We start from the raw sequence: 22,580 nt of genomic DNA, 5'->3' as shown, positions 1-22,580 counted from the left end.
TCGCTCGTCGACGTACGCACTTATGAAAACAACTTTCAGAGAGTCGGGAGTTACTATACACTAACTACAGTGAACGTCGCGTAAATGGCGAAATATATACTACGATATTAGGGTAAAGTAAGATCTTTTTCTGCGGAGGAGTGCTTTATTGGTCCGTTAGTGTGATAAACTTTTCGTGTCACTGACGGACCAAGCGCGACGATATTGTTACGTTGTTTTTCGCAGTGAAGAACGACACGTCTTTGGAAGGATGGCGACCTGACCCCTTCCGAATAATGGAATACTGTGCACAACGGTACGTTTCCCTCTGTAAGCAGGTCGTATTTATCAAACTATAGATAATTATTTCTTAGACATATTGAATTCATAATGTGCATCTCTGCACAGCAACTGCTTCTCTGAATTCCGTGAAGGTTACACAGCGTTATTAAAATAGTGTCACGCTTACAGCCGTCGTCATGACAAACTTTTTTCACCTTTCTTTGTACTTCATCGACAAGCATAATTTTGCGATATCAAATTTATGACCACTTGTTATTATTTGTAATATACGTAACTTCTTCAACCATAATTCATCGATGATATGCGCTGGTATTTACATAGTCGAATTTTTTTAGAAGCTGTGTTTCATTATCCATAAAGAGACTGAGGAGGGAGAATGCTGTCAATGTAATTCTTAATATAGACGTACCATAAGAAGTTTTATACATTTATTTTTGTTTCTTTTTTGTATTTCTTATTGGTCTTTGTGAATTAAATATAGTATGCTTTAGGTATTTTCGAATGACATTTATTAATTTCGCATTTTTAAGTAGGATTAATATTATGTTAATATTTAATGTACATATATCTTAACTTATTCTTACATATATTTGTTTTGTTTCCAGATTTTCAGTTTGAGGTATACTTAGGTAATTGGTGCTATAAAACTTACAAGGTAAGTTCTGTTATACAACAAAGAAATTTACAAAAAATATATATATTTTTTTATATCATTTCTTTGTAATTGTATAAGTATTAAACATATTCCTTAACACGTTCATCGTACAGTGTGGTACGGTTAAGTTTCCTGCGGGGCCCAAACCCGATCGCCGGTACGTAGAACATAAATAGAGTGACAAGCGGGAATTCATTGTTTATCGCCTTCGATTCATTATAAAGAAAAGATTATTTAGTTCTGAAATGGAGAAAGCGATAAGCTTTCCAGCTAGAGTATTCCGAGGGATTTCATGGCACATATCTCAGATCTTTCATTTAGTCGAGAAGCATATTAGTAAGACCTATATAAGTGATTTTTTCATCCTCAAAATGTTCAGTAAACAGTGTGAAAATATATTTGGAAGTGAGCAGAGTAGTGATGACGGAGTTTACAACTATTGTTCAAAGTGCCCAAAATCACCCCAAATGTGTTTAGAATGTTTTAACAAATACCATGCGATATAGAATAATGTAATATATTATCCAGAATATAAATTAATAAAAAGTATGGTATAATGTATTTTTAATATTTTTATGTTGTATATCCTGTATATAATATTGTATATTTAATTGACTCAAACAAGAAGAGCGTCACCATACTTTGGTGATGGGGCCCCCACGGAACTATACCCGTCACATAGATATGTGCGACGTGGTGATGAATGTGTTAATATTATTTATATAGCAGTATATTAAGACTTGTACTTTCCATATACTGATCATCTTCTTTTATAATTTATATTAAGATGGCTGATGTTGATCCTGAAACTTTATTGGAATGGCTCAGTATGGGCCAAGGAGATGAAAGAGACATGCAGTTAATTGCTTTAGAGCAATTGTGCATGTTATTGCTCATGTCTGATAATGTTGATCGATGCTTTGAATGGTATGTTGAAAACACTGATAATGTTCATTATTTTAAATGAATAAAATATAATAAAATGTATTTTTATTTTAGCTGTCCTCCACGCACATTTCTTCCTGCATTATGTAGAATTTTTTTGGATGAACTTGCACCAGATAGTGTTTTAGAAGTGACAGCTAGAGCTATTACATATTACTTTGATCTTTCACCAGAATGTATACGCAGAGTAATAGCCATGGAAGGTGCTGTGAAAGCTATTTGCAGTCGTTTATCTGGAGCTGGATTAGGTTCTAGAACTAGTAGGGACCTAGCTGAACAATGCATAAAGGTATTATATTATTTGATTGTTCTCAAATATAATATTAAAAAACACTCAACATATATGTTATTTTAGGCATTAGAACTTGTCTGTGCAAGGGAAGCTGGTGCTGTGCTCGAAGCTGGTGGCCTCCCTTGTGCTTTATGCTTTATTCGGGAGCATGGAGCTCTTGTTCACAGGGATACACTACATTCAGCAATGGCTGTGGTGACCCGTTTATGTGGGAAAGTAGAACCTCAAGATAAATCTTTGCCAGATTGCGTTGAAGCTTTATCAATGTTACTTAGACATGAAGATGCACATGTTGCTGATGGAGCACTCCGTTGTTTTGCATCATTGGCTGATAGATTTTCAAGAAGAAACACGGATCCTGCTCCATTAGCCTCCCATGGACTAGTTTCTGAACTTTTGTATAGGTATTATTTTATGATAAATCTTGTACAGATATTTATTTCAGAAGTATCAAGATAATCCTTTTATTTCTGTTTATCAATAGGTTATCAAATGCAGCAGGGCCTGGTACATCAATAGCAACTACTTCTGGAAATCCAAAAACACCTCCACCATCTAGCACAGCTACAACACTTCCTACTCCTGAAGCAAATTCTTGCGCATCTGTTTCTACTATAATTAGTCTTCTATCAACACTTTGCAGAGGATCACCATCTATAACTCATGACCTTTTACGTTCTGAACTACCAGACGCGATTGAGAAAGCTTTAAAAGGAGATGAACGATGTGCACTTGATTCCATGAGATTAGTTGATTTATTGTTAGTTTTACTATTTGAAGGAAGGTCAGCATTAGGCCGCAATACAAGCGGTGGTCCATCCGGTCCCGTGTTACCACGATTTAGGCGCCCAGAAAGCGCTGGTGAAAAATCTCACAGACAGTTGATTGATTGCATTCGGTCAAAGGACACGGATGCGTTAATAGAAGCCATAGATTCTGGAGGCATTGGAGTTAATTTTATGGATGATGTTGGACAAACATTGCTTAATTGGGCATCCGCATTCGGAACTCAAGAAATGGTTGAATTCCTGTGTGATAGAGGAGCAGATGTTAATAAAGGTCAAAGATCGTCTAGTCTACATTATGCTGCTTGTTTTGGAAGACCAGCTATTGCTAAAGTATTACTTAGACATGGGGCAAACCCTGATTTGCGAGATGAAGATGGGAAAACGCCATTGGATAAAGCTAGAGAACGTGTAGATGAAGGTCATAGAGAAGTTGCCGCTATATTACAATCTCCTGGAGAATGGATGTTGCCAAATCAAGAACATAGGAAGCCAGAAACAGAAGCAGAATTCACAGAACCTAAAGGTGATCCTGAAATGGCTCCAGTATACTTGAAAAGATTATTGCCAGTATTCTGTGCAACATTTCAGTCATCTATGTTGCCAAGCATTAGGAAAGCCAGTTTAAGTTTAATCAGGAAGATGGTGCATTATATTCAACCAGAATTACTTATTGAAACATGTGGTTCTGATAGAATGGGAAGCTGTGGTGCTATGCTTGTAGAAGTAATTGCCAATGTATTGGACAATGAGGTAAACATACAATATTTTTTATACAAATTTATTTCCTCTTTTTTAGTTTATACAAACTTCTTAAGGCCCTGCGAGATTGATATAAGATAGTATAATCAATGTTTTAAAATCTTTAGTATTCATGCAGGCAGACAGGCAACAAAACAGACAATGCTAGTGATTTAGTTAAGATTGTTCACAGGAGCTTGAGATAAAAGCACCATCACCACCACCTCCGCCTCTCAAGCCGATAATTGGCCCAAAATTGCGTTGTCTCGCATCGCGCAAGTCTTCCAGTTCCCTGAACTACATTGTTGATAAGACGGTAACGTCTGTTGTATATTTGCCAGTCTCTAGTTGAAACGTCCTTTGTGCCCCTTACATGCTATTCGTAAATCCCACTATCTTTTTACTGATCTCATTAATAATTATGCAAAGATTTCATTTACTATTAACATAATGTATTTATGACACAATTCGTATAAAGGGTGAGATCTAACAAATATGCGCATGTTTTATATTTCTTTGCTGAGAAAATTTTTTTTACATCGCATATAAATACCAAAAAGTGCCATGTGCGTTAATATATAGAATCAACGTGCAATTTGTTCTCTAGCATAAAATGTGATGTAAGAAGATCATTAAGGTTCAAATTTTGTAAATAATAACAGTGAAGGACACACAGATCTTTCAGTGAATGGCCAGTGAAATTGCTCTAAATAGGTGTTAATTATGATAGATTAGACACGAAGCTGGTTGTCCACTTCTATTGACTGTCTGCCTGCTGCTGATGGGATTAATGGGCATTTGCTTGTGATTTCAATGGATCGCGTAATCATTTTGCTCATAAATATATTTGTGCTGTTATATTCGTGCCATACAAAGTATGACTGAATAAAAGGACTATAGATATGTTCTATAAGAAATTGTGCAGTATTTATTTTGTATTAAACTAAGAAAAAAAAGGACCAGAAATCTTTGTTTGACTTAATTGGACTTTCAATATTCATAAAGGATTGTATTTACAACATCTTTATTTTAATCTTAATAGGAGGATGAGGATGGACACTTAGTGGTTTTGCAAATGATACAAGATTTGATGATAAAAGGCAAAGATGAATTTCTAGAACATTTTGCTCGTTTGGGAGTTTTTTCAAAAGTTGCTGCATTGGCTGGACCACAAGAGGCTGTCCCAGAACCAGAAGCAGAATCAAATCAATCTGAAGAACAAAGAATGGAAGATGCGAGAGAACTTTTAATTGGAAGAGCTTACCATTGGAGAGATTGGTGTATTTGTAGAGGTCGTGATTGCCTATATGTCTGGTCTGATGCAGCAGCTTTAGAACTATCAAATGGAAGTAATGGATGGTTTAGATTTATACTCGATGGAAAATTAGCAACGATGTATTCTAGCGGCAGTCCAGAAGGCGGGACAGACACATCAGGTGCGTTCTTCTCTTTTTTAATATCGACACAAAATTCATCACCTATGTCTCGTCCATCTTGCCACTATCTTTCTTGTTGAAGTATTCTTTTCACCCTCACACACCCTTCGCGACAAATAAACTGACTCTGTTGGAACCACATTTTTATGTTATATCGTTTTCATTTGTGATTAACTTCCGCGAGGGGAATAGTTTAGTAAATAACTGGTTTTACTAACTGCCTACAGGAAAGGGGAGGAACACAGAGTCGCTTACCACTGAAGGTAGGTACACACATGTTCAACTTTCCTAGTTATGCACGCTATCCTACCTTTCAGTGTACATCATCAGTTGCATGGAGATTCCTTTTTTTCTGCATGACTTAAACATTCTCTGCCACAACATTATTCGGTTCATTAAAAATCTTTACACCAATCGCAGTTTTACTAACTGTATCAATTAATAGAACGTATACTTTGCAGAAAACCGTGGCGAGTTTTTGGAAAAATTACAAAGAGCGCGAAGTCAAGTTAAACCAAATTCTGCGAGTCAACCTGTACTTTCACGTCCTGGTACGACTCGCCTAGTGGTAGGAAATTGGGCATTATCTAGTAGAAAAGAGAGTGAATTGTGCATACATAATAGCGATGGTCAACAACAAGCAACAATTTTACGAGAAGACTTACCAGGATTTATTTTTGAATCAAATCGTGGTACTAAGCATTCCTTTACAGCAGAAACAAGTTTGGGTAAGTATTCAGTTTTTATTTATGTACTAATATGAATAAATTAATATTAATGTTAATATTTAGTACTTTATTACAAAAAATAAATATTTTATTATCTTTTATTTTTAGGTCCAGAATTTGCAGCAGGTTGGGCCGGTAAAAGAGGAAAAAGATTGAGATCTAAAATTGAAGCTATTAAACAAAAAGTTAAAGTACAAGCTCAAGATATTTATGAATGTTATTTTAAGGCTGCTCAAGCGCAGCCACGTGGAGTAGTTGCTAAACTAGGAGCTATTGTTAGTCAAATAGAAAAAGCTTGTCAAAAACAACAATCGGGAAATCGAGAGTGGCGTAATATACTACAAAGTGCACTGGAAGAACTTAAAGATTTATTAAACGAGGAAGGGAGAGTTTCTGCATACGAACTTCATTCTAGCGGGCTTGTGCAAACTTTACTTTCATTATTAGCAGCTCCACCAGGACCACAACCACCTACATTACGAGCAACAAAACTCAGGATGCAAAGAGTGGCAGTATTTAAAAACTGTTTTCACTCAAAAGACGCTAATAAAGAGCATAATTCTGCTAAAATTCTAGTCCATAAATTGGTTTCAGTTTTAGAATCTATTGAAAAATTACCTGTTTACTTGTATGATACACCAGGTTCAGGTTATGGCTTACAAATTTTAACAAGAAGATTGCGTTTTCGATTGGAAAAGGCAACTGGTGAAAGTTCTTTAATTGATAGATCTGGTCGAAGTTTAAAAATGGAACCATTAAGTACTATACAACAATTAGAAAACCATTTATTGAAAATGGTAGCAAAGCAATGGCATGATCACGATAGGTCAACGTTTACATTTGTTAAGAAACTAAAAGATAGAAATAGAATAACTTTTAAATATCAGTATGATTTTGATGAAAATGGATTGTTGTATTGGATTGGTACAAATGCAAAAACTTGTACCGAATGGGTTAATCCCGGTCAATATGGTTTAGTCGTCGTTACATCGAGTAATGGAAGAAATCTTCCATATGGCCACCTTGAAGATATCTTAAGTCGAGATCCATCAGCATTAAACTGTCATACAAACGATGATAGGCGTGCATGGTTTTCGATTGATTTAGGAGTTTGGATTATTCCAAGCGCTTACACATTGAGGCACGCAAGAGGCTATGGTAGAAGTGCCTTGCGGAATTGGATGTTTCAAGCATCAAAGGATGGTATTATTTGGACAACATTATACGCTCATGTAGATGATTCATCATTGAATGAGCCTGGTAGTACAGCTAGTTGGACATTAGAGCCACCAGCCGATGAAACACAGGGCTGGCGTCATTTAAGATTACAACAAATTGGAAAGAATGCTTCTGGTCAAACGCATTATTTATCTGTATCTGGATTTGAAGTTTATGGAGAAGTTACTGGAGTTTGCGAAGATTTGGGACGTGCAGCTAGAGAAGCTGAAGCTGGAGTTCGAAAACAACGAAGATTAATTAAAGCTCAAGTTCTTCGTCATTTAGTCGCTGGCGCTAGAGTGGCTAGAGGTTTGGACTGGAAATGGAGAGATCAAGATGGTGTCCCACCTGGTATGCTTATAGCAAAATGAAATTTATTGATCAAATGTTGTTTTCATTCAATTAGTATTTGAATTAATAGATTTTCTTTATTATTTCAGGCGAAGGCACAGTAACAGGGGAATTACACAATGGTTGGATAGATGTAACATGGGATCACGGTGGTTCTAATTCTTATAGAATGGGTGCAGAAGGAAAATACGACTTAAGATTAGTTGGTACCGGTCTTGATACGGATAGTGGAACAAAAAGTAAAAATGGTGGCGGAGTTTTAACAGGACGAAAATCCAGTAGTACTCCTAGTTTACCAGATTGTACTGATACTGTGATGCGTGGTTCAGTAGCTTCTACAGATCAAGCAGCAAGTGCAGATAATTTAGCAGTTAAGGTATAATTTAAAATATTTATCATTTTATATGTCTTTCATATATAACGCGGAGCTGGAAAGAAGACTAGCGTAAAGAATGTGGGTCTGATTAATTATTTTGTATAGACTCAACACAAACGTTAAGGTAATTAACGTGTATTGGCTGAAAGCGTTACACATACAAATGCTATATAGTAACGCGTAACGTATCGTCTCGGTAGTCATCTTTCCAGCTCCGCAGTATACGTGATTATATATGTGTTTTAATTACATTTGACATGCTACTATTAATTAGAGTAAAAAATAATTCGCCTAATCTAGTGTCAATTTTGTATTTATAATAAACAGCAAGCCGTTGAGTCGATAGCTGAAAATGTGTTGTCGGTTGCTCGCGCTGAAGCGGTTGTTGCTGTAACTGGTGAAGGTGGGGCAAATTCAACAAGCGAATTGTCCGTTGTATTACATCCTAGGCCTGACACTACTGTGACAAGTGATCTGGCAACAATTGTTGAGAGTCTCGCCCTTAACACTGATTGTCCTGCCAATAGTAACAGCAATCGAGCATCTAGTAGTTCAAAACCATTTTTTGCAACTGTGCGAGGAAATAAGGTGTGATACCCCTATACTTATTAAGATAATTGTTTAATGTTTACAACTCATTTAAATTTAAAATATTTTTACAGCCAGGGTCAGGCCTATTGAGTCTTGAAGCCACTGAAGTGTTGGATCGTGTCAGAGAAGGAGCCGACAGATTACGCAATAATACTAATAGTTTTTTGAGTGGAGAATTACTTAGTTTAGTGCCTGTTAGAATCAGTGTGTCAGGTGAACTAGAAGAGAATTCATTAAGAATTAAATCTGTTCAGAGGCATCACTCCGGAATTACTGATGGTATGATAATTATTATTAATCTTGGTTTATATACCTGACTTTCTGTTTTTTTTTCTTTTTTTTAATATAAAATGACTGTGAAATAAAACAATGTAAAGATTCTAATCCTATACTAAAGTTTTTATAACTCACTTATGAAGAAGTGTATTTTCTTGCTCCTTTTTTGTTATTTACAATCATGTTTCCTCTAAACTAGCTGCCAAAGAATGTAGTCGGGACAAAGAAGCTAGCTCATCTACACAAAATACGGCAGGTGGATGTCCTGTTGTTGTTACCAATCCTATGTCTGTGTCTGTTCCTAACCTTGCTTGCTCTGATGCTAACAATACTTTGGAACCAGCAACTGCATCTGGTTTATTAGAAACCTTCACTGCAATGGCGCGAAGACGAACATTGGGTTTGTGTCTATGTATTGCAGCTTAATAGTATTTGCATATTAATAATTTAATTTTCTTAATTGTATTTTATATAATGCTTGTATTTTCTAATAAATTAGCCATATAAGTTACTAATAAAATTTTTTAGGACCTACAGGTGGACAACATATTGCTTCCAACTCTAATGCTGGTTCAAATTCACGTGGACCCAACTCTGTATCGAGTTTAGTTCGACTTGCCTTGAGTCCTAATTTTCCTGGAGGTTTACTTAGTACTGCTCAAAGTTATCCAAGTTTAACCAGTAGTGGTCAAGTAGCTGGTAGTGGTGTTACGACAACGACTGGACCCGGCCTAGGACAAGCACTTACAATGTCATTGACTAGTACAAGTAGTGATAGTGAACAGGTAAAGCTTAGTATCCAAGAAATTATATAAAAAATGTTTTTATTGTGAAATAATATTTATTATATACCATGAATATGGAATTTAAAGTAAAGTACATGATTCTATATAATGTAATAAGCAGTTATGGCTACAGGTTAGTCTTGAAGACTTTCTGGAATCTTGCGGAGGTATTGCAAGTTCTAGTGCTAGTGGAGGTAGAACAACAGGTGGACCAACTCTTTTGACTGAATTAGAAGACGATGAAGATGGCGTCCTTGAAGAGGAAGAAGACAACGATGAAAATGATCAAGAAGTACGTTAGTAAGGATTGTTTTATTTTAATGTAAAGGAATGAATATTTATTTTTTGTGTCCTATTTTTATAGGAAGATGATGAAGAAAATGAAGAAGAAGGAGAGGGTTGTGATGGTGATTATGAAGATGTAATGGTAAGTCGTAATCTTCTAGCAGCGTTTGTGGAAGAAGAAACCCCTCAAAATAGCAAGAGACGTGCGTGGGATGATGAGTTTGTTTTGAAACGGCAATTCTCTGCTCTGATTCCTGCCTTTGATCCACGACCTGGACGAACTAATATTAATCAGGTTAATTGAGTAAAAAAGTTTAACAGACTTAAATGATAATAATAGTAATAATTTTATTTATATTATAAAATATTTTATAGACCACTGATTTGGAGATTCCACCACCTGGTAGTGAAACCCAGTCAAATACACGCTCAGGCACATTGCCAATGCCGAAACTTTCTCTAACACTAAAGGGACCAGGCCTTCCTGGGGTATCAGATGTTGAACTAGCTCTTACAGAACCACACGCTAGCATTTTCCAACAAGTACAAGAATTAATGCAACTGACAGAATTGGGTAGTCGACAAGAAAAATTAAGAAGAATATGGGAACCAACTTACACGTAATATATTTATTCTTTAATGTATTATAAAAAATTAAATATTTACATACTACGTAAATATATAATAATAAGTAATAATAATAATAATAAATTACATACTATGCTTTTTTATAGTATAATATATAAAGAAGCAAAGGACGAAGAATCATCTGGAAGAGCAACACCAGTTGTTACATTATATTCTCGTAATACAGCACAAAATTCTTCAGTATGTAGTGTAGAGGATGTATTGCAACTATTAAGGCATGTTTATGTATTAAGCACTACTCATGATGATGGTAAATGCATCGATTATGAAGAACTTGAGGAATCAACATGTTGGGTTCATCCAGATGACTTTACTTCAAAGAAAATTACAAACAAGATAGTACAACAAATTCAAGATCCTCTAGCATTAGCTGCCGGGGCACTACCAAATTGGTGCGAAGAACTAGCAAGAAGTTGTCCATTTTTATTACCCTTTGAAACTAGACGATTGTACTTTAGTTGTACTGCCTTCGGAGCCTCGCGATCCATTGTGTGGCTTCAAACACAAAGGGATGCTGTTCTTGAAAGACAAAGAGCACCAGGTTTAAGCCCACGACGTGATGACATTCATGAGTTCCGCGTTGGGAGACTTAAACACGAAAGAGTTAGTGTACCTAGGGGAGAGAAACTATTAGACTGGGCAGAACAAGTAATGAAGGTAAGTTAATAATTCAATAATTGTATTGTATTATAGGTATAAGTATATGTATTATAGGTATATTATGTATATAATAGGTACATGCAAGTCGGAAGAGCATACTAGAAGTGGAATTTGTGGGCGAAGAAGGAACTGGTCTTGGACCAACATTAGAGTTCTTTGCACTAGTTGCTGCTGAATTACAACGTAAAGACTTAGGTTTATGGTTATGTGATGATGAAAACTCGCCTGATACGGATCAATCTCGAGTTTCTGGAGATCAGGTTCGATCGCCTGGATATTATGTAACTCGACCGAGTGGACTGTTTCCTGCTCCTTTACCACAAGATTCTGCAGCTTGTGATCGTGCTGTTCGATATTTCTGGTTTTTGGGCGTGTTCTTGGCGAAAGTTTTGCAGGATAACAGATTAGTAGATTTACCATTATCCCGTCCTTTCCTAAAATTAATGTGTCACGGAGACATCACAAGCAATGTAAATGAAAAGATTGGTCTTAGTGGTGTAACACAAGAAAGTATATCTTCAAGTATGTCGAGTAGCTTTATATCCGAAGAGGATGAAGCAGATACTGCATACTCTTCGTTAGAACCACCTTCTTGGTGTGCTGGATTATTGGATATTGAAGATCTAGTACTTGTCGATCCAGTAAGAGGTGAATTCTTGAAAGAGGTACAAACGGCAATTGCCAAGCGTGATAGAACGCTTTCTGATGGTCGTAATTCTACCGACGAAGAAACAACTTTAAATATTACTCATTCATCCGGAATGTCAGTGCCTATTGAAGATTTGTCTTTGACGATGACATATTCTCCAAGTTCGAAAATCTTTGCATATAATCAGGTAGAATTAATAGAAGGAGGTGCGGAGATTTCAGTTACTATGGAAAATGCAAGAGAATACGCTGAGACGACAATTAATTTCTGCCTTGATCGAGGAATTTCAAGACAACTAGAATCGTTTAAATCTGGTTTTTCAAAAGTCTTCCCAATGGAAAAACTTCATGCTTTCAGTCCGGAAGAAGTAAGGGCTATGCTTTGCGGAGAACAAAACCCACAATGGACCAGAGAGGACCTGCTAAATTATACTGAGCCAAAACTAGGTTACACAAGAGAAAGGTAAGGATATTTGAAATACATGTAGATAACTAATTAATTGCACAATCCAATTTACTAAATAGAATATACTTTTTTACTGTTTCAGTCCTGGTTTCCAAAGATTTGTCAATGTTTTACTTTCATTGACTGGTTCTGAAAGGAAGGCTTTCTTACAATTTGCTACTGGATGTTCAGCTTTACCTCCTGGGGGATTATGTAATTTACATCCTAGATTGACTGTTGTGCGGAAAGTAGATGCTGGTTCAGGTGGTTATCCCTCTGTTAACACCTGTGTTCATTATTTAAAATTACCAGAATATCCTACTGAAGAGATACTTAAAGAAAGACTCTTGGCAGCAACTAGAGAGAGAGGATTTCACTTAAATTAATCTCGTTTCTGCTCAGGCAAAGAGCTGCTGCGATAACACAGTAAAGATATTTGCTCTTAAAATGAGCGAATAGAACTTGGCTCCACAGATTATATTGTGTAATCTATACGCAAAAATCGAGTTTGGTCTTGATGTTATTTACAAAAAGCTAAAACAATTGTTCAATAAGAATCAGTATAGGTTTACAAAAACAATTTAGTGCATCCTGGAACGGAAATATTTATGACATCCAAAATTATTTAAAGGAAATTAATAAGAATTCATAATGTATCATAAGTATTTAAATATTTAATGTTATTTGTTAATATGTTTAAATTTATCTATTTTGATAAATATCTATAATTTAACAGATAACAAATTATTTCTTTATTACTTTATGTTATATGTAAGTTTTATTGTTTGAACTGATATTAGTCTCTTATAGAGTAAACTGATCTTTAAATTAATATTGTGATATGCACTGTAGTATGATATCAAATGCTTATTTAATGTAAAAAGTTAATTTACAATTTAATAACATAGGTTATCCGTTCCAGGTATTGGCTAAAACTATATTATAAATTTTGTCCGGATACAATAGAAATTGTATTTTCTCAACAAATGTAATTTATGCGAGTGTTTTCAAGTATATTTGCTATTCTTGTGGAACAAAAACTTTACAGTTCCTCATTTTAAAACGAATGTTCGTATTGTCTTCTTTATGGAATATTGTCGTGTTTGGAAAGTAATTCATATGTAAAGAAAAAGCGAGTATCTTTAATGAAAGTTTTATTTTCTTTATCAGAATGCCTCTCACATATATGTATACAGCGTTATAAAAACGTATAAGATGTAAATCAAAATTGACTTGTGCAAAGTGCTAAGTTTTTATCAATCACAATGAAAACGATGTTTTTTAGCATCTAGACCAATTTTCACAGCTTCAAATATTTGTTCTTTTAACTAAATATCAATGCATCACCATGTTTATAAAGACGTGCGAGTGTCTAAATATAATACACGAAAAAGAAGATATAAAATGTTTGAAAGCATTTTGATGAAAATGTTATAAAGACTTGGCAAGCTGAGCACTCTGCATCTTTGTACAATATGCTACTTAATGCTCACTCAATAATTATAATTATAGGCGGAAATCAGTATACTTGTAATAATAGTGTCTAGAAGAAGATATGAAAATAATATAAATGTGAAAAGATTGATTAATGATATCGATATGAGGAATAGTTACTATTACTGTAATATAAATTATTATCGATTCTTGGGGAAAGAATAAAAGAAAAAAAACGTTATAAAGTATAACATGTTTTTCAATATAATTTGTTACATGTTTTATACAGTTTATGAATATAAACATATGTATTTAACAATTCCTGTACTAGTTAGGAAAGATGTATAGATATCTCATTAGTTCCCACATCATGTATCATCAATATATACTTCTAACATATTGTGTCTTAAAACCATGAATTTCATACGGCCATAACCATAGTATATTACATATCACAATTCATATCATTAAAAATTTTTATTTTATTCTTTATAATTTTGCTGAAACAAGTAAGTCACTCTCAGTACCATATTTTACTGATGTTAGTCAGTTTTTGTGTAGCACATTATTTGCTTCTGCACGTTCCTCTTCTAATTCTTTGGATGTAATATTTAATTTTGATTTAGCAAAGTCACTGATTGGAAGTCCCTGAAAAGAATTAATGTAAGTAATTGTTTTGTTTCCAAAGTATGTATAAATATAAAAGGTGATATAAAAAAATATTTACTTGAACAATTTTGTATTGTCCATTTTCTATAGTAACTGGGAAAGAGAACACAACATCTCTTGGAATTCCATAACTGCCATCAGACAGCACCCCCATGCTAACCCATTCTCCTGGTTTGGTACCCAACCACCAATCTCTCATGTGATCTCCAGCTGCTTTAGCAGCTGACATTGCAGATGACATTTTTCTAGCAGCTATCACAGCTGCACCACGTTTTTGAATTGTTTCCACGAAAGTAGTATTTAACCAGTTATCATTGTTTATGGCTGAAGGCACTGGCTTAGTGGAACCTTGAAGGGCTACAGTAGCATGAGCTGCATCAGGATATTGAGTTGAACTGTGATTGCCCCAGATAATAACATTTTTTACTTTATCAACCTGTTTAGAAATATTAAATTATTCATTTACTTTTCAAGTAAAAGTATATTTATGCTTAATATAATGTTGAAACTAATTACCTGTACGTTTAGTTGTGCTGCTAAAGCTGCTTGAGCACGATTTTGATCCAATCTAGTCATAGCAGTAAAATTTTGCTTTGGAATAGAAGGTGCATAATGAGAACAAATTAAGGCATTTGTATTAGCAGGATTGCCAACAACTAAGACCTTAACATCTTTTCGAGCATGTTTGTCTAGAGCTTCTCCTTGAACTTTAAAAATTTCTACATTAGCAGCTAGGAGATCTTTCCTCTCCATTCCTTCTTTTCGAGGCATTGCTCCAACAAGAAAGGCTGCAGCTACGTTTTTGAAAGCTACATTTGGATCAGCTGTAGGAACAACTTCTACAAATAAAAAATTCATATAGTAAATAAGATATAAAAAAGGATATATTTGTGTATACATATATAATGCATTTTTATTAAAGTAAGAAAGTGATTTAAAAATATGATTTAGTTTCTTACATAACATTGATGTTACATAATGTTTTCTGTCCATAATTACATTATAAACTATATGATCTTATGAATTTATATGTTCTTATTTATCATATAAAATGAATCATGAGAAAGAAATCTTATAAATTTACTTCTGTATCATAATCTTATGATTTATATATTCTATATATTATTTTTATATTTTTATTAATATATAATTTTGTGGATACTATTTATCGGATGTGCAACAATTTTCCTAAGACATTCAATTAAAGAATGTTTATATATTTTTTCTGGTATGCTTTAAATCCTTACATTGTCAATAATTTCTTAATCATAAATTTGTATTTATTAAATTTATATAATTTTACCTTTCAGAAGTGGAAGAGCTAAGTCTTCTAATTCCATAACTACTCCATCCAATACTTTCATCATAACAGGAATATCTAATAAACGAAGATTTATTGGTTGATTTGGACCAAAAACTGAACCAGCAGCAAGCTGGTACAATAAAGAATATGCAATTTGCCCTGCAGCTCCCGTAACCACCACATTTATTGGCTCGCTCTAAAAAATTTAAGAAAACAGAGATTGTTCACATGGACATATATTTTTAAAAATTTAACTAATAATATTTTCAATTTCCAATCATAAATGTAATAATAAGTTTCTATATATTATTTCATTTTGAACTCTTATATCATTATTAAATAATAGTTCCCTTAATACAAGTGGTTTCATTCAGTATAGTATGCTACAATAATTGATAAATAGTAAATTGAAAGGAGTGATGCTTTGGAAACTTGTTGAAGGTCGAATGTAGGTTAAGCAATTATATTACATAGAATATTAAGTTTTAAAACATCTTCCATTACTTTTACAATATAAAACAATTAACATATTTTTTAAGACTTACCATCTTTTGTGCTGATTTCCTATAACAATATCGCAAATGACAGAACTGAAGACACTTATCGAACTCTCCAGAACTGATTGAGGTCAATTAAAATGATTGATGTAATGATGACTGAACTGGAAGATGGATTTCAATTCGACTGATAGTACTGGAGGCCAAGTATTCTAATTATGTTGTTCCATATTTCAATCGATAAGAACGTTACAGTATTTAATTTATAAATTATATAATGTATATAAAAAAGACGCAATCTTTTACATGATTAATCTAACATTATTATCTAAAAATGTTAATATCTTATTAGAAATAATATACAAACTAAATTCTCGCTGCTTTTATTTCCGTATATGTGAATATGGTTAGGGCTTTGTGCGTGCTTAGTAAATTAGAGACCTATTAATAAGAAATGTGGAATAAACATCTATTTTCGTTTTATTTCAATGTCACACTTCAGATGTAAAATTTTTGTTGCATAATATTTACAGGTATCACGTAGAAATTCAAAAATCAGTATTAGCAGTATTACAGAGTCAATAATCTGTTCAAGTTAGTGGCGTGAGTTCCCCATCTAAATACTGGGTATACACGAGTACCACGATATATAATTTCAACATGATATTGGAATTGTATACATGAGTTTTTATATTTTTCGTTTAAAAATTTCATTTTGATTAATTGCAAATCTACATATATTGATATGCATATATATATTAAGAGTTACTACTTTATTTGACCAAGATATTTTTACCGAAGCAGAATGTTAAATACATATTTATTCATTGAGGTGATATTATCGACGACATGAACAAGAAAATGTTGGCTACTATGACAACCTAAAATTTCAACATCTGCTACGCTCATGGAATAGCAGCACTGTGTAGTCAAGTACCGTGTATAGTGGATCGTGTCGTGAAGAATAAGAGAGACTAGATAAGTGCGGAGGTTACTCCGATTTTGCCAAATTTCGAACATGCTAATTCAAAGATTAAGTTGACAACAGTTTGATAATTAATGTCTAGCTAAGTTTACATCATAATCTACTTCGCGTATATGTACAGATCATAATTTTTATTGTCATTATAGATTATTTTTTCTCTTGTGTTGTATTTAATTTTTTTGTTAATTTGTATTCTCGTAGTACGCATTGTAGAAAATACTTGGTAACAATATGAAGTTACACACAGATGTATATGACAAATTATATTTGTGAGTATCATTCTTACATGCTGTTTTAGTGAAATTAAGTAATTAATAGTTAGTCAGAGTCAAGGATCATGTGGTGACTCTTTAACTATATTGATAATTGATTGTTTTTTCAGATACATAACACCTGAAAAGTTTTATGTAGAACCTATTGGAACTAAAGTGTTGCTTGTAGTTGATAGAGTGAGTCAGCAAATTTATATGCAAGGTAATTAATGACATGTAGATTGCATTTGATATTATTGTAAGATAAATTTCCTAAACACTTCATTCATATTTCAGCTGGTACAGCTAGTCAAATTCCATCAACTGCAAGTCGTAGAAAGATATGGGGCATAGTAGGAACTATAAGACTATTAGCGTGCCGATATCTTATAGTGATAACAGATGCTGCAGAAGTTGGAACAATAGCTGGTCATCAGATTTTTAAACTAGTTTCGACAGACGTTATACCCTATACTAAATCTTCATTACATCTTAGTGAAAAACAAGTGCAAAACAATTCGACATATGTAGAAATGATTAAATCTGTATTAAATACACCTTATTTTTATTTTAGTTACACATACGATCTCAGTCATACAATGCAAAGACTTCAAAACACCCCTCCTGAATTTTTACAGGTTATCATTGTTTTTATCACTTTTATCACTCTATATTGTTGTTGCTGTTTGATGATTGAGTATGCTTTTCCTATCAAACAGATGCCACTTCATGATAGAGCAGACCTTAGATTTGTATGGAACGCTTATCTCCTGCAAGACCTAACATCAAGGCCTGAGCAATATAAATTTTGTCTGCCTATTATTCATGGATGTATCCTTGCAAGCAAAAGAAAACAAAAGAATAGACTATATAGATATATACATACACACATATATATCTTCCTTAATGTTTCTTTAGTTGTATCATTAAATACTATTACTGTAACTGGTAGTACATCATTTAATTTGGGCGTAGTATCTAGACGAAGTGTGCATCGTGCAGGAACAAGGTTGTTTTCACGTGGCATAGACACTACTGGTAATGTTTCTAATTATGTAGAAACAGAGCAGCTAGTTGAATTTAATGGACATCGCATGTCTTTTGTACAAACGCGAGGGTCTATTCCTTTATTCTGGTATCAGGCACCAAATTTGAAATATAAACCTAAACCTCAATTGAGTACTCACGAAGATCATCAAACTGCCTGTGCACGGCACTTTGAAACTCAAATATTTCATTATGGGAAGCAAATATTGATAAATTTAGTAAGTTGATAAACAAAATTGAAGGAAATTAAATTTTTATCACGGCTACTCTAATTCCAATATCGTAATTTTAATACAGATTGATCAACGTGGTCCAGAAGCTGTACTTGAAAAAGCATACGGCAATGTAGTACAACGAATTAATAATCAGAACGTTCGGTACGAAAGTTTTGATTTTCATGCTGAATGTAGAAGATTGAGATGGGACCGGTTAAATGTATTACTCGATCGATTAGCTCCCGAATTAGAACAGATGGGTTACTTTTTATTGTTGGAAGATGGAACATTGTTATCGGCGCAAGACGGCGTTTTCCGTACCAATTGCATCGATTGTCTTGATAGAACTAATGTTGTTCAAAGTATGATTGCAAAGAAAGTTCTTAATGATGTGTTACCAAGGTTGCAGGTCCTTAGAAAGATTGAAGATCATCCTAGCGTCGAAGAACAATTCAAACGGGTAGGAGTATAACTTTAATTGTGCTCTTTTTCCCATTTTAAATTTCTTATTTCTTTAACACATTGGTTCTAGATTTGGACTGACAATGCAGACGTTATAAGTGTTCAATACTCAGGTACTGGTGCATTGAAGACAGATTTTACTCGAACTGGAAAACGAACTAAATTGGGTGCAATCAGAGATGGTTTGAATTCTTTAACAAGATACTATAAAAATAATTTCACCGACGGTTATAGACAAGTATGTAACTCTTTTTTCTCAAAGATTTCTTGTTATTGTTTGCATATGATAAGTTACTATATATTCATTTAACAGGACTCATTGGACTTATTTTTGGGACGCTACATCGTACAAGATGGTGAATGTACATTACTTCAATGTCCTTTGGAATCGGAAAGGAATTGGCGTTATGCTACGTTCCCTTTGGTACTCCTTGTTGCATCATCCATGTTGGTTGCTCACGTAATTTTGCCTTCGAGATATACTACTGAAATTTTGTTGTATATGCTATTTTGGGGTGCTATGGTAGCTGGTACATTTGCAACTATTATCCATCACGGCAAACAATACGTGGATAAACCTAAGCTACTTTAAAAAAATTTTTAAGTTCAGGTAGCATATATTATATAATATTTCTAAGCTGAGAAGCGTTACAAATTTCTTGTTATTTTTCACCATCTAAGTTTTTATTACATTTTCGTATCATGAAGTATTAACGTTCGTTTGAAAAAGCTACAGGGCAATCTAATATTTAGATTTGTAAAATCTAACTTTACGTATGTATTCTCGCATTTTTATGTTCCAGAAATCGTAGTTTTAATATTACAAATGAGGTAAATGTAGTGAAATGGGGCAAATGTGTTCTTATTGATGTACATATATATATATATAGATTAAGAGTGTAGTTGATATCTCTAATTGAGATATTGTTAATACTCTCGCATTTTCAAGTAGAATAAGGTGTAAGGAATACTACTCATTCCTTCTTCATTTAGTTTGACACGTTTTAAAAAATGTAGTAAAGTATTGTAAAGGGTTTTTTGAGCAACATTTTCTCGTATATAAAATCAATTCGCATATAGTATTTAGTATCTACCGTCCATAGATTACCCGCAATATGCACTATTTGAAATTCTGTTTATTGCAGGTGCCTGACGGCATGTAATATATATGCATTTGCAATGTAAGCAAAATCGGAGCGAAGTTAGTAATAAATTAATACATCTTTTAATGAAAAAAGCAGATTTTAACAAGTAATACAATCTTAACAATTGTTCATAATGTGTAAATGTCACAATCCCTAGTTAAAAGAACGGATTGCATTCTAAGACATGCAGTGTTATGTATTCTGACAATTTTGTAGGCAATATCGAACCAAAGTATGTAATGTTTATAAGATTGTAATGTATCATAGGACTGTAATAATTATTAGTTGCAATTTCATATAGTCATTCTAATTATAATAAAAGATCGGGGGATATTCTGGTAAAAGAATATTTTTTAATATTTAGGAACTAATTTTCATAGTAAGGTATCTATCCAGTTAATATCTTTGATCTGTTATGCGTTAATAAATTAGTTTTTCTCTTGAAAGGACGTGTGACGTATTCTTATAGTTGTAATGGGGATAGGTAAGAATAGTTGCATCGATTTTTATTGTAATTCCATTTATTACTTTAATGTTAAATGATTTTGGAATACAAATGTTGATTTATTAATTAAACATCCAACGTTTCTCAGTCTATCTATTATATAAATTCAGCAGCAATTAGGGAATTGTTATTTACCTTGAGGTAGAGGCGTCTCGTATTTGCTTTGGTGTTCAATCTACATGTTTTCTTACACGAAGCACGAGTAAACTTTAACCATTGTATGAAATCCATTCACTTTGTTTAGTAAAGAGCATAGAGAAAATAGATTAAACAGATATTTTCAGTTCTTTATTTTTATTACATTTATAACATCACAAGTTTCTTGCTAAATTTTGACGTTCGTTCATTATGAGAAAGTTCGTAATTTTAAAAATTAAATCAATGCTTAGTTTAAAAAACAAACAGCATCTTATACAACTTCTAATACCGCATTGTCTGTGTATAGACGGCACTTTTCTACTTACGGTATCATAAGAGTGCATTCTGAAAGCCAGGAACCTTTTAAAGGATCATCAAGGACTGTTAACTTTCCTGTACTTCTCCATCCATATAAATTGACGATATATAGAATAACATGTACCTTCAGAAAGCATAATTAATTTAGCAGTCGAGATGTTTACCTAAATAGGTAGAATTGCTGCCCTATTGCTCGCGGTCAGATTCGTGATACGTGTTAGTTTAGGGAATCGGTAAGAGGCTCTAGGAGTTCACCGTATCGAAATGTAGGACGATCCTTGACAGGACGTTTATTTATTTTCTTGTATTTAATCAAGGAAAGGGGACACTTGCCACCAACAGACTTTCTCCGATTAACACGAATCCTATGAATTTATTTTGCAACTTCCATCAATACAAGCCGAATATTTATGAAATACACGATCGACTGTAGCCAGACGTGGTAAACAGACGGTACACTTGATTATACGATTTTCTGAGTATCTTTTAAAGCTAATGGCGGGTCGGCCGCGCGTCCGTCGGCTTCTCGTTTATTCCTATTGACAGAGATGGAGGGAAGAAAAACAGGCGGGCGACGTCATTTCCGAACCGAGGTGAAACTTTCCGTGGCTTTGAGCCTTTGACAAACGGTCGCTCGTAATTGGATTCGTTTTATAAAGTTCCAACGAAACGTGCAGCTTTCTGCTATTAATTGGAGATGGTAAGCGGCGCGCTCCTACAACGATGAGAAGAGTGTGGACTCGAGGTCGACGAGGGTGATTAATTTGATTCAATTACAAACCGACGACAGATCCAGGGCATCGATTTTATTACCATTTCTCCTCTTCTCTCGCAGCCACGAAATCTTCGTGTTCGATGCCCGACGAAGAAAGAAGACTATCCCCAACGATGGGGATGAGGTTCACTTTGTGTTCGCTGTTCGTTTGATGTTCCAATCTTCTCTTTTTGTATCTGATAAAACCGATTATCGTCATTGGAGGTCGAGTATTATTCATTGCTGTCACACACGCGGTGTAAACTGCAAACAGTATTTTATATCCACTTTTTTTTGTAGGGTCATCTCAGGCGTTCGAGTGGGTGTTGAGTTAAAACGAAATTCACGAATAATTTATCGGGTGAAAAGGAGAAATTCGTCTCTTTGGTCAATTTTATCTGAAATCGAATGGAATATCAAAAATCTGGTTGCGCGTTCAAAATTAACGAAATCGCTGAAGGTATTCGTGTTTCATGGCAGAGATGAAAAGAGGAGAGAGAGATAGAGAGAATTTCCTAGTAACAGCGGAGCTGTAGAGGTGTAGTCATTGCTCGGTTTTACACCTACTCGCACGCGTGGCTGTAGACCGTTCACCGGTTTGCATCCGTGGAAAACGCGGCTACCCGCCATTATACGTGCTTCACGCCCCTCGAGTGGAAAGCGATCTGATAGCGGATTTTTATAGCGCGCCAAGAGAGCTTTTCAACGCC

At 34.2% G+C, this 22,580-nt stretch overlaps 3 protein-coding genes across 9 annotated transcripts; 2 read left to right on the top strand and 1 right to left on the bottom strand.

The window, feature by feature from the left end:
• The first annotated feature begins 3 nt into the window (after window positions 1–3).
• LOC122566742 (E3 ubiquitin-protein ligase HECTD1) lies at window positions 4–13,829 on the top strand. 6 transcript variants are annotated; one of them, XM_043724427.1, is made up of 22 exons: window positions 4–309; window positions 888–937; window positions 1,725–1,864; window positions 1,937–2,171; window positions 2,238–2,578; window positions 2,659–3,712; window positions 3,894–4,016; window positions 4,743–5,136; window positions 5,364–5,399; window positions 5,598–5,864; window positions 5,973–7,433; window positions 7,523–7,809; window positions 8,137–8,397; window positions 8,472–8,679; window positions 8,876–9,076; window positions 9,214–9,461; window positions 9,595–9,753; window positions 9,826–10,041; window positions 10,122–10,366; window positions 10,481–11,051; window positions 11,129–12,165; window positions 12,251–13,829. In XM_043724427.1, the coding sequence occupies exons 1-22, from the start codon at window positions 276–278 to the stop codon at window positions 12,531–12,533; spliced, it is 7,851 nt and encodes a 2,616-aa protein (XP_043580362.1). In that variant the 5' UTR covers window positions 4–275; the 3' UTR covers window positions 12,534–13,829. The 6 variants fall into 6 exon arrangements, with proteins under 6 accessions (XP_043580362.1, XP_043580360.1, XP_043580361.1 ...); XM_043724425.1 differs by having other exon boundaries at window positions 9,583–9,753; XM_043724426.1 differs by having other exon boundaries at window positions 9,205–9,461.
• On the bottom strand, window positions 13,823–16,257 carry LOC122566761 (malate dehydrogenase, cytoplasmic). Its single transcript, XM_043724466.1, has 5 exons — window positions 16,099–16,257; window positions 15,554–15,749; window positions 14,767–15,089; window positions 14,309–14,686; window positions 13,823–14,229 (listed from the first exon to the last, which is right to left on the bottom strand). Exons 1-5 carry the CDS (start codon window positions 16,099–16,101, stop codon window positions 14,128–14,130), a joined length of 1,002 nt encoding a protein of 333 aa, XP_043580401.1. The 5' UTR covers window positions 16,102–16,257; the 3' UTR covers window positions 13,823–14,127.
• Window positions 16,258–16,701: 444 nt separating this feature from the next.
• Window positions 16,702–20,943, top strand: LOC122566753 (phosphatidylinositol-3-phosphatase SAC1). 2 transcript variants are annotated; one of them, XM_043724453.1, is made up of 9 exons: window positions 16,702–17,150; window positions 17,237–17,304; window positions 17,418–17,509; window positions 17,584–17,924; window positions 18,006–18,117; window positions 18,205–18,551; window positions 18,631–19,008; window positions 19,081–19,248; window positions 19,324–20,943. In XM_043724453.1, the coding sequence occupies exons 2-9, from the start codon at window positions 17,267–17,269 to the stop codon at window positions 19,600–19,602; spliced, it is 1,755 nt and encodes a 584-aa protein (XP_043580388.1). In that variant the 5' UTR covers window positions 16,702–17,150; window positions 17,237–17,266; the 3' UTR covers window positions 19,603–20,943. The 2 variants fall into 2 exon arrangements, with proteins under 2 accessions (XP_043580388.1, XP_043580387.1); XM_043724452.1 differs by having other exon boundaries at window positions 16,703–17,304; window positions 19,324–19,620; window positions 20,156–20,943.
• The last annotated feature ends 1,637 nt before the right edge of the window (window positions 20,944–22,580 follow it).

The sequence above is a fragment of the Bombus pyrosoma genome, linkage group LG4 (genome assembly GCF_014825855.1).
Source record: "Bombus pyrosoma isolate SC7728 linkage group LG4, ASM1482585v1, whole genome shotgun sequence".
In the NCBI taxonomy this organism is placed as follows: domain Eukaryota; kingdom Metazoa; phylum Arthropoda; class Insecta; order Hymenoptera; family Apidae; genus Bombus; species Bombus pyrosoma.
Note: the sequence above shows the minus strand (reverse complement) of the source record. Positions and strands in the feature narration are given on the sequence as shown.

Coding starts and splice junctions, on each gene's coding strand:
- LOC122566742 (XM_043724424.1), top strand. CDS start 276: ATGGAATACTGTGCACAACGGTACGTTTCCCTCT. Junction 4,017..4,742: donor ACTACATTGTTGATAAGACG/GTAACGTCTGTT, acceptor TAATCTTAATAG/GAGGATGAGGATGGACACTT. Junction 9,754..9,825: donor ACGATGAAAATGATCAAGAA/GTACGTTAGTAA, acceptor CTATTTTTATAG/GAAGATGATGAAGAAAATGA.
- LOC122566761 (XM_043724466.1), bottom strand. Junction 15,090..15,553: donor AGCTCTTCCACTTCTGAAAG/GTAAAATTATAT, acceptor TTTTATTTGTAG/AAGTTGTTCCTACAGCTGAT. Junction 14,687..14,766: donor CAGCACAACTAAACGTACAG/GTAATTAGTTTC, acceptor ATTTCTAAACAG/GTTGATAAAGTAAAAAATGT.
- LOC122566753 (XM_043724453.1), top strand. CDS start 17,267: ATGAAGTTACACACAGATGTATATGACAAATTATATTT. Junction 17,305..17,417: donor GTATATGACAAATTATATTT/GTGAGTATCATT, acceptor TTGTTTTTTCAG/ATACATAACACCTGAAAAGT. Junction 19,249..19,323: donor TCACCGACGGTTATAGACAA/GTATGTAACTCT, acceptor TTCATTTAACAG/GACTCATTGGACTTATTTTT.